This window comes from Octopus bimaculoides, chromosome 7, assembly GCF_001194135.2.
Source record: "Octopus bimaculoides isolate UCB-OBI-ISO-001 chromosome 7, ASM119413v2, whole genome shotgun sequence".
NCBI classification, from domain to species: Eukaryota; Metazoa; Mollusca; class Cephalopoda; order Octopoda; family Octopodidae; genus Octopus; species Octopus bimaculoides.
Window position 1 is genome coordinate 55,133,993 of NC_068987.1, and position 10,994 is coordinate 55,144,986.

The following is a 10,994-nucleotide window of genomic DNA, read 5'->3' on the forward strand; positions in this document are numbered from 1 at the left end:
ATATATATATATATATATATATATATATATATATATATATATACGAGAGGTGGATTGAAAAGATACTGGCTTTGGGTGAAAGAAAATACTGGAGTATCAGTTAATTATGATTTTATTCAACATATTCCTCTCTCAGATTCACACACTTATTGCAGCAATCCATCAGGTTTTCTAAGCCCCGTAAAAGAACTTGGAATGTTGCGCTTCCAACTAGGCCTTTTGTGATACCCTCAAAGCCTGGAACTTTTCACCACCACTCTCATATGTACACACACACACTTCATAGTACTTTGGTTAAGTGTATTCTACTATAGCTCTCAGCTGTTCAAGCCTTGTGAGTGGATTTTCTACTTGGAGTCTGAAAGAAGCCTGTCATTCATATGTGTGTGACTCCCTCCTTGTTGTGACATTATGTGATAGCTGTTAAATGATTGTCACTGTCATACAAGCAATGTCATTCATTTCCAATATTCCTTAAGAACAGGTTTGGCCATGGCCTTGCATCCAGCCATAGAAAATGTCCCTCAATAAACTCCATCCAAACCATGCAAGTATGGAAAAATGGATATTGAAATGATGGTGATACGCGTGTCTGTATCTGTACACAAAGAAAGAAAACAGTATGTTGAATGAGGTAAAAGCCCATTCAAGAACTGCTTTGGTCTAAATGGTTTGCTAAAGCTTCCACAGATAGTGAGGTATGTTATATTTAACTGGTTTCACTGTTTTTAAACATGTATAGTAGATTTATGTTAGATTAAAAAGAAAGACCAAACCAGCTGCAAGAAATTACGTAACTGTTAACACCTCAGAATTATGAAGTCAGGGATGGGAGGGTGAAATAGGGGTCGGAAGACAGGAAAAAGAAAGCAGTTGTTATGTAATGTTTATTGCTTGATATATCTAACCATGAAATAAGCACGCAATAAATATATAATCACATTTTCATATTCATACACACAAATGCTGACACACGTTTGTTCATACATACATGCATATGCTCATATACATACATACTCATTTGTTCATACATGTATGCACATTTTTGCTCATATATATGCACATACATTAGTCTTTACATGCACATGTTTATCTGCACATGCACACATTTATCTGCACATGCACACATGTATATGTTTATCTATATACAAACATACTTTACCTATAGATGCATAACATTTCCTTGAACACGTGCACACATTCACCTATGCATTTCATGTACACTTTTCTAAGCATGTGCATACACATTCGCCTTAACATGTGTGCAAATATGTTCACACACTTTGGCCAAAACCTGCATCCACACATTAGTCTATATATGCATGCACATTTGTTCATGCACACATACACATGCTCTTGCCCAAATGTATATGCTCAAATGCACAAATGCACACACCAAATCCAAACATGTGCACGCTTGCCCATACATACTCCTTCGTGTAAGGTTGTGCACAGACAATAAATTCTGAACACACACACACAATTGCAAAAATTTCACTTATGTTTTTTGTGAAGAGAATGGTAAATATGTTGCATAGTTATTACATATTGTTGTTATAGTTCTCTCTGTAACAAGAGTTTGAGTCTATCGCTATACACTCTGTTGTGTGTGTGTAATTGTGCCAACTATTTCTAACAGTAACTTCAGCAACAGTTGAATATTTTTCAATGCTTTGAAGGAAGAAAGAGAGAGAGAGAAAACACAAACACACACACACACACAACAAAGCATAAGATAAGAAAGCGCTTTATAAATTTGTACTAGCTCTGTGAAACCTGGAATAACTCTAATACTTTGGGGTAGAGGAATAGAGTGGGAGAGAGAGACATAGTAGGAGAAAGAAAGATTGGTTATCGAATAACTGTAACTCTGTCCTCTATGCATGATATTTTTTTTGTTTTGTTTTTACTCTGACTTAATTAAGGTATGTCATGGAACAACTGTGCCAGCCAAGCCAGTGTTACAAGTAACATATGGATTCTGAATCAAGAGCATTTATTCTTGCTATATGTGTGTGTGTGTGTGTTTGTTGTCTTGCTGTTTTGCTTTCTCTTTAGATTTGCAATAACTTTGTCTATTTATAATACATCTATCAAGAATGCTACAAAGGTGACAGAATTTCCTCCTAGCTACCTATTCTTAGCTGGGTTTTTTTTTCTTTTTTATGTTTTCTTTTTATTTATTTGTATATCTATTTATTTTGCATTTCTAATATTGGGAATACCGTCAAAGTTGTGTGTAGCCTGAGTTTTTGTGCGTCTCTCACTTTTCCTTGCTATTCTCTCTGAGTTTGCGATATATATATATATATATATATATATATATATATATATATATATATACATACATATATATTCATGATGTATGTAAGTACATGTATGTATTTATACAATCATGTATGTGTGTATATATATATATATATATACATACACACACTGCATATTCAAGCAGCATCTTTTCTTAGTAGCAAATTATGTCTATTAAAATTGTTGTGGGTAATCAATTGTAATCACTGAAAGTTTTGTGATATTCATGATATTCAGCAATATATTGCTCTTTATACCCCCTTCTCTCTCTCTCTCTCTCTCTCTCATTTTATTTCCCTCTTGCCTTCATGGCCACTAGAATTATATTGCAGTCTTTCATGTGATTTTCATGTGCATTTTTTCAACTATTGTCATATTAGGAAATGGTTTAATCTGAAAATTATATGAATCTATAAAGAACAACCTAAAAAAGATGTCTTATGCTATTTGATCTTCCATTGCTGTTTGGATTTTGGTAAATCAGTTTTGAAAAACCAGGATTGATGTTGATGACATGTAACTCTTGGTAAATTAAATGCTGTAGGTTCAGAGTAGATGTCATAGACCTTTGTCGTATCAAAAGATGAATGAAGATTCTGTAATCTAGGTGTTAGGAAAGTGGCCATTATTGACTGATAGTGGCCTATGTGGTTTTTCCAGGTGCTATAAACACCTGAAATGATTTTGGACATTAAGGGTGCTGAATTATTAATGAACTGACTTTGGAAGAGAGTGGTAATTTAAGGCTAAAATTCATTTATTTCTATCCAAATATCGATGCAGTATCTAGTATTCACCAAACATATTTCACATATATTCCAACTATATCAATATAATATGACTGAATTTTTATTCGGTTATATTATTCAACATGACTTGCAGAAAATACAAATTATAATTTTTGATAGATATTTGACATCATTTCTGGAATAACCATGAAATTTAATTCCACTCATCAATGATATATGAAGTTTGCTGACCCTACTTTAATTCATTCTAATCAGCTGCATATTTACCTAATCTGATGCATATATTGTAATCAACTGCTTGCTTGTAAAGGTACATAACATTTCAGAACAATATATAGTGTATGAGATTTATTATAAAATTGGTTATGACTACATATTTACGTTATAAAAAGGTGTGTTTGATTATAGTGTCAGAAATAACTACTTTAAATACAGTAATTAGGAAAAATAACGATTAGAAAGTTAGCTCACATTTGTGTCAGGCGAAGCAAATAAGGGAGACAATTTTGAATGTCTCTGGATTCTCAGTCATCGGCAGTCATAACCATTATTTGTTGGACCTGTAAATAGATAGATAATTAGCTATGTAAAAATGGACACAAAGTAGTTTGGAAATTGAGAGTGATTATTTAACCCTTTTGTTAACATATTTCTGTTAAACTATGTTGCTTTTGATTCAATTAATTTTGAAAATAATTAAAAAAATTAATAGGAAAAGCTTTGTCATCAGTAAGCTGGTACTTGAAACAAAAATTAACATGAAATTTTGATGGAAAGTTTTAATTTAGATCACTTTAGAACAAGAAGTTTGTGTCATAGAAGCTGGGATGGTCTTAGGCAGGTTGGTATCAAACAGGCTAATTAATAAAGAGGCACAGGTCATTATTTTCATGTAGTAATAAAAAGAAAAAGGTGGGTTTTATTATATACAGTGTTTTTAATATCTAAAAACCAGTTTTTTTTTTTGTTTTTTTCTTTTTGCAACTTCAGAAATAATTTAAATTGGCACTCCATTGGTTAGAACAACGAGGGTTCAGTTGATCCAATCAGCAGAACAGCCTGCTCATGAAATTAACATGCATGTGGCTGATCACTCCAGACATGTGTACTCTTAACAAAGTTTTCTGGGAGATTCTGTCACACAGAATCTCCCTGAAAGTGTGACAAGGCTGGCTCTTTGAAATACAGATACTACTCAATTTTGCTAGCTGAGTGGACTGAAGCAACATGAAATAAAGTGTTTTGCTCAATGACACAACACCTTGCTGGGAATTGAACTCCCAACTTTGCAATCGTGAGCTGAATACTCTAAACACTAAACCATGTGCCTTCAGAAATAACTACTGTAAAGTTAAAATGATGTGTTGAAAAGCAAAAAAAAAATGTTGGAAATATAATTTCAATTCAGAGTTTAGCTTATTATGACAATCTACAATTTGTTTCCTAACTCTGAAATATTGATACAAATGAACAACAGTGTGCTGTAAGATCCAGGAAATGGTAATCTAAATAATACAGAGTTTCAGTGGTAATCTGGGTGGAGTTCAGTGATAGAGGTGGTCATTGAAGGTGACAGTGGTCCAAGAAGTAGGACAGAAGGGAGATTTGAGAGAGGAACAGGTTCAATCAGGCAGGTATGCGTACATGTATGCATTGACTGGAGTTGTCATTGTATATCACTTGTACTGGTACATCCTTTGAGCAGATTTGACATAGTGCCAGTACCGCCTGACTGGCCTTTTCGTGCGGGTGACACGTAAAAGTACCCACTACACTCTCTGAGTGGTTGGCGTTAGGAAGGGCATCCAGCTGTAGAAACTCTGCCAAATCAGATTGGAGCCTGGTGTAGCCATCTGGTTTCACCAGTCCTCAGTCAAATCGTCCAACCCATGCTAGCATGGAAAGCGGACGATAAACGATGATGATGATGATGATGATGATGATACTCAAAATCCTGTACAATAACTCACAACTCCAGCTTATAAGACATTGAAGATATTCGTTGTTGTAATGAAGTTAACCTGTATTCAAATAATATTCACTCCATCTTTCTTGTGTGACTCACTGTTTGTTGTAAATTAGTTAAGTACTAAAGATATAGTACTTGATACAAGCACTGTTGATTTAAAACAAGCAAAAAAAAAAAGACACTAAAAGATTTGTTAAGGGGTAAATTTAACTGCTTTATTGAGCTTATTAAATGCCCCACCCTACCCCCACCATCGCATCTGTTTCCTTAGATTGAGATGGTAGTTGTTTCGCCCTAGGTCAACTATGATCTGTGCCATTCCAACCATAACCTTCCTATCCTTTTTTTAATCAGACTTTTTATTTTTCTATTATTTTACTTTTAATGTATAGTTTGCTTTGAAAGAGATTTGGTTATTATTTCCAGCAGGTCTAATGGACCATATAAAGGCCTTCCTATTAAGTTTTATTAGAAAATTGTGATAGGCCCTCTTATGATGTAATTTTGAGTCTGTCAACAAATGATATATGACAGGGAAAAATTATGACTCGAAACCAGCAGTACTAATATACAGATTTTATTTGATAATCACCAAACATTTTCAGATGGATTACTAAAAAAATTGATGATAAAAGCTTATTTTTTCTACTTAGACTCAGTTGATGTGGATTTTTCCACTTTAATACACAAGGGATAAATAAATTATTTATTGTACTATTAATGTTTGATTGGTTTATATTAATACTAATATATTACTTTTTTTCTTCTTTTCACAGGAGAGCTTTAGAAGAACGCGGAACAATGAATTTCGGATATTCACGGTAAATATTGCTCATGTTTAGAGTTATTTTGTTAATGCTGGTTGTCTTATAATTGATATTTTGTTAATGAGGATGTGTATTACACTAACCTTGTGGTTATCATATATGTGACAGTTTCTTCCGTTTTAAGAAACTGAAAATATCATATTTCTTATGCTGACTCTATCTTATTGTTGACACACACAGAAAAGTCATTTACAGCAATTATACCTTGTATTATCCCCAGGTGTATTGCAACTTTTTGAGATCAGTCAAATAATGCTGGGATTTATCTTTTATCTTTCACCTGTTTCAGTCACTGGTTTGCAGCCATGCTGGGGCACTACCTTGAAGAATTTAGTTGAACAAATCAACCCCAGTATTATTTTTATTGTTCAAGTCTGGTACTTATTATATAGGTCTCGTTTGCCAAACTGCTAACTTATGGGAATCGAAACAACCCGACACGCACACACACACACACACACATGATAAGCTTTGGATTTCTGTTAACCAGACCCATTCACAAAGGCTTTGATCAGCCTAGACTTTCAATGACATTGGAGGGAAATATTTTGGTCTAGCAAATCTATCCTTATCTCCTTCAGTGAGGATTACATTGTTCTTGGGCAAGAAAAATGTCAGTCCATCAGCTGAAGCTAAATCCAGATTTAAATAAATAAAAATACAGATTTGTCTCGATTTTATGAAAATAGACAAACATTCAGATGACAGGCCAAAGTTGTTTATGTGGGGTAACTTTATATTAAAGCATGGAACATGCAATTTCCTGCAATTCAGACCACCTCATGGTCCCAGCAGACAAAATGGTAAAAGTGTTGCCCCAGAGGATGGCTATAATTAAAGACACTTGTCCAAGGTGCCACACGGTGAGATTGAATGAATCTGAAACCATGTAATTGGGGAGCAACCTTCTTTACACTATTGCATGTCTTCCTTTGTGACAAAGTACAATGCTTATATATACATGTCTCTCTTTAAAACTTATTCAGTACTCGCTCTTTTGTTTTATGCATTAAACTTTTAAATTAAAAGTTGGTGTTCCATAACATTTCAACTCTTTTGTTACCATATTTTTGCGGAAATTCAGTCTTTGTTTTAAAAAAATAATTTAGTGAAATAACTGTATTAAGCTAATGTTTTGATCATTAATTTATATAAAATTTTGATAAAAGATATTACTTTTGATTACTTTTAAGCAAGAAGTTTGTATTGTAGGGCTAAGGGTAATTTCAGGTGGGTTGCTTTCAAAAGGGCTTATATTGTATTCACTGTGCTGTAGATGGAAAACATTTTGAAATTTACTGTACACAGTCTTGTGAACCAGATGTGGAGGTAGCTTCTATGCTGCTATTGTTCAGTGTATTCAACAGAGCAGCATCAAATGTCTCTTCGTAAGCTACTGAGATAGCACCTGTATAACTTGATTGACTAGAAGCAGCAATTTAATCTCCCTCAAACTACATTCTAATACTTTAACCCTTTAGCATTTAAACTGGCCTCATCCTGCCCGAATATCCTACCTGTTTCATGTTCAAACTGACCAGATCTGATCTCATACATTTACTCTACAATCACATCATCAAAATCTCAAAGCTACGAGGTACTGCGTGATAAACCCTTTAGCATTTAAACAGGTCATATCCAGCCAAAATTTTCTATATGTTTTGTGTTTAAACTAGCTAGATCTGGCCTCTCACACCTACCCTACAATTTGACATAAACAATCACATCTTCGAAATCTCAGTTACAAGATAATGCATAATTAATTCAAACCAATGGGAATAAAAAGGCATACATTTGACAGAGTAACCTGAATACTAAAGAGTTAATTCAAAACAATATAATTAAATATTACATTTGATAGAATAATCTGAATGCTAAAGAGTTAAAAGAGGAAGACAAATTGAATATTGTAGTCCAAGTTATGCAAAAACAAAACGTGATCTTCACAGCTGGAATTACTTCAAACTTATATTCCCTTACTCAGGACTAACCTTGGATGAAACAGCAAGTCTATTACCATTAGAATTGGAACTATATGTTTTTAAGTTTCAAAACTGTGATTATTATAAAGTTTAGAAAATGGGATGTTACTGAGTAGAATGCTGATCAAATGCTGAAATTGATCGAGAATTGAATCTATGATGCTCTATTAATGTATCTAGAGTACTGGATCTAATGGTCACTGAAACATTTAAGAACTCTGCACATTCAATGTTTCTACCAGAGATTTATTCTCTTTCATTACTCACAATGGTTTTTCACCTCTGTCAACTTCAGTGAGAGCACTGTTGCTAAACCTGACAACAGCAAAGTGTTCACTTGAGTTTAGAATGAGAGCCTCTTATTTTGTCCCTTCATACTCTTTTTATGATTAGAAAACTTTTTAGATGTTCTCATTACCATATTTCTGTTGAAATAAACTGCTTTTGTTTCAATTTGTTTGAAAAATAATGAAGGAATTATTAAAATAACTTTCGTTATTAAGCTGGTGTTTAGAACATAGGCACGAGATTTTGATGGAAGGTTTTAATTTTATTTTAAGATCACTTGAAAATGAGTTTGCTTCATAGAATGGGGAGGATGAGTGTTTCAAGAAAGGGTTAAAATGGAGCATGTGCCAACAGACATACTTATCCCATGCTTTATTAACTCTCTAAGGTTTATTAATGGCCCCCACAAGCTTCCTTTTGTACATAAGTAATATATTTATTGTCACTTATATTAAGCACACATTTCTAATACAACAATATTCTTTACCACTCCTTAAGTTCTTCACTTTCTATAGAGCACAAGCCATCAACAACTTTTCTCTGCCATTCTTAAATCTGAGCTGTCTTTTCTTCTTCTCTCTAGTTCAGTAGTTCTCAACCAGGATCTGTATATGGCCCCAGGAGGGCGGGGGGTTCCATGTAAGGTTTTTGGGGATTAATGCAAGCAAAATTGAGGATTCACAGTAGTATATTAAGGATTCATGAAAAAATTTTGCTTTTGATGTATTTAATGTAAGAAGGCTAAGTTTCTTTCTCTAACATTTTACATAGTTCAACCTACACAAGTTAATGTATGAAAAAACAAAACAAGAACTTTAAAAGGTGTATCTATAAGACTAATTTTTAAGCATAAAATGGCTATGGGGGTCCAACAGAGGTAAACTAGTTATCAAAGGGGTCCATCGGTAAAAAATGGTTGAAACACTGCTCTATTTGAATGCCTGCTTTTTCAGCTCTGCCTCACTATCCCTTTGGATTTTACTGCACTGTCATATGTTTCTGATAAAAAAAGGCCTTCTCTCCCAGGTCCTGTTGATGTGATATTTGTAACAATAGTAATTGTTTCTAATTCAACACAGTGCCAAAATTTTTTATGAGAAGGGGTTTGTCAATTAAACCAACCTCAGTACTTGACCAATACTTTAATTTTTGAATCTAGAAAGAAAAAGAAAGGTTGACCTTCATTGGATTTGAACTCATCATCACTACAACCACCTTTAGTTATTATTCTCAGAATGGTCGATTGGCAGAATTATAAAATAAAATGCTGTATGGTATTTGTTCCAGCTCTTTACGTTTCTGTGCTCAAATCCCTCCAGGTCAACTTTGCCTTTAAGTAGTGGGGCTGGTTTAATTAGCTTACCCTCTCCCCAAAATTCATGGCATTTTGTCTATTTAGCAGCAGTTGTTTATTATAAAAGTTGTACTCATGGGTCCATTGATTTTCTTATCACATTCCATGTGGAATCACTCTGCTTCATCCTTTAGCTACAATCTTCACTTCTTAAAATGTCCAAAGCATAGTGGTTATTATTATAATTTTCAAAATGTCTTTCTAACTTAAGAACCATTTTGAAAAGAAAACAAAATATGTTACGACTTTCTGGAATGTTGTCAGACATAATTATTTTCCGTGTTATTATTTTTATTATTTTTTTTTATAAGTAGTTTTCATTTAATGTAATGTTTGTTATTGTAAAAAGTAAACATGCACCTTAGTAACATAAGCACTTCCTCGAGAGTTGTTTAGATTTGTTTGCCAATTCAGATAGTTAACATCTTTTTAGCAGTTTGTGTATAAACATTATTTCTTTTATGAAATTAGTGTTTCAACAGTAAAATTATAATTGAAGCTAATTACTACTATATAAACAAGTTTTATAATAATGTATGCTGCATAATACTTTGTATGTATGTGTATATTACACATGCACTCACACATATTCATGCTTTCGCGAATACCAGATATTTTGGCTTTTTATGTGTGAAGAGGAAATTGGTTTTTAAGATACTTAGTAGTAGTGTTTTTGCAATAACATTTCTCAGTCTCTTAAAATAAGTGCATGAGGTGAGAATATGTTTTCACTGAACACTAAACACTAATTGAAGGGTTGTTGCTACTACCAAGATGTATTTTAGTCTTGAAGCATTTGCTTCTCTGACATTTTATTTCAACTGGGATGCTGCCAATAATACCGAGGGATATCTTGATATAACACCAAAGCCTCATTATCTTTTATATTTTACTTGTTTCGGTCTTTGGACTGCGGCCATGCTGAGGCACCATCTTGAAGGGTTTAGCCAAAGCAATTGATTCCAGTATTTATTGTAAGCATGGTACTTATTCTATAGGTCTCTTTTTGCTGAACATCTAAGTTATGGGGGGTGTAAACAAACGAACAGATGTCAAGTGATGGGTTGGAGAACAAACACAAAGCCACACACACACACACACACAGATGTATACATATATGTATGTGAGTGTGTGTATATGTATATATGTATGTATATATATATAGTGAAAAGGTTCAAGGAAAAAATTCCGAGGAAAAGCACAGAAATTGTATGTTGGAAAAAATATACAAATAGGCACAGGTATGGCTGTGTGGTAAGAAGCTTGCTTCCCAACCACATGGTTCCCTGTTCAGTCTCACTGCGTGGCACCTTGGACAAGTGTCTTCTACTATAGCCTTGGGCCAACCAAAGCCTTGTGAGTGGATTTAGTCAATGGAAACTGAAAGAAGCTTGTTGTGTGTATGTGTGTGTGTGTGTGTGTATATATATATATATATATATATATATATATATATAAAAACACCCATGCTAGCATGGGAAAGCGGATGTTAAACGACGATGATTATGATGATTACCA

At 33.7% G+C, this 10,994-nt stretch overlaps 1 protein-coding gene across 3 annotated transcripts in view; it reads left to right on the forward strand.

Moving 5' to 3' along the window:
- Positions 1 to 10,994, forward strand: part of LOC106881306 (catenin delta-2) — a 409,602-nt gene that overhangs the window by 248,559 nt on the left and 150,049 nt on the right. For all 3 annotated transcript variants that reach the window (XR_008264620.1, XM_052969695.1, XM_052969696.1), the window contains one exon: positions 5,802 to 5,846. Coding sequence is in view for 2 of the 3 variants with exons in the window: in XM_052969695.1 (XP_052825655.1) it covers positions 5,802 to 5,846 (45 nt within the window). In the remaining variant the exon portion in view is untranslated. The remainder of the gene's footprint in view (positions 1 to 5,801; positions 5,847 to 10,994) is intronic.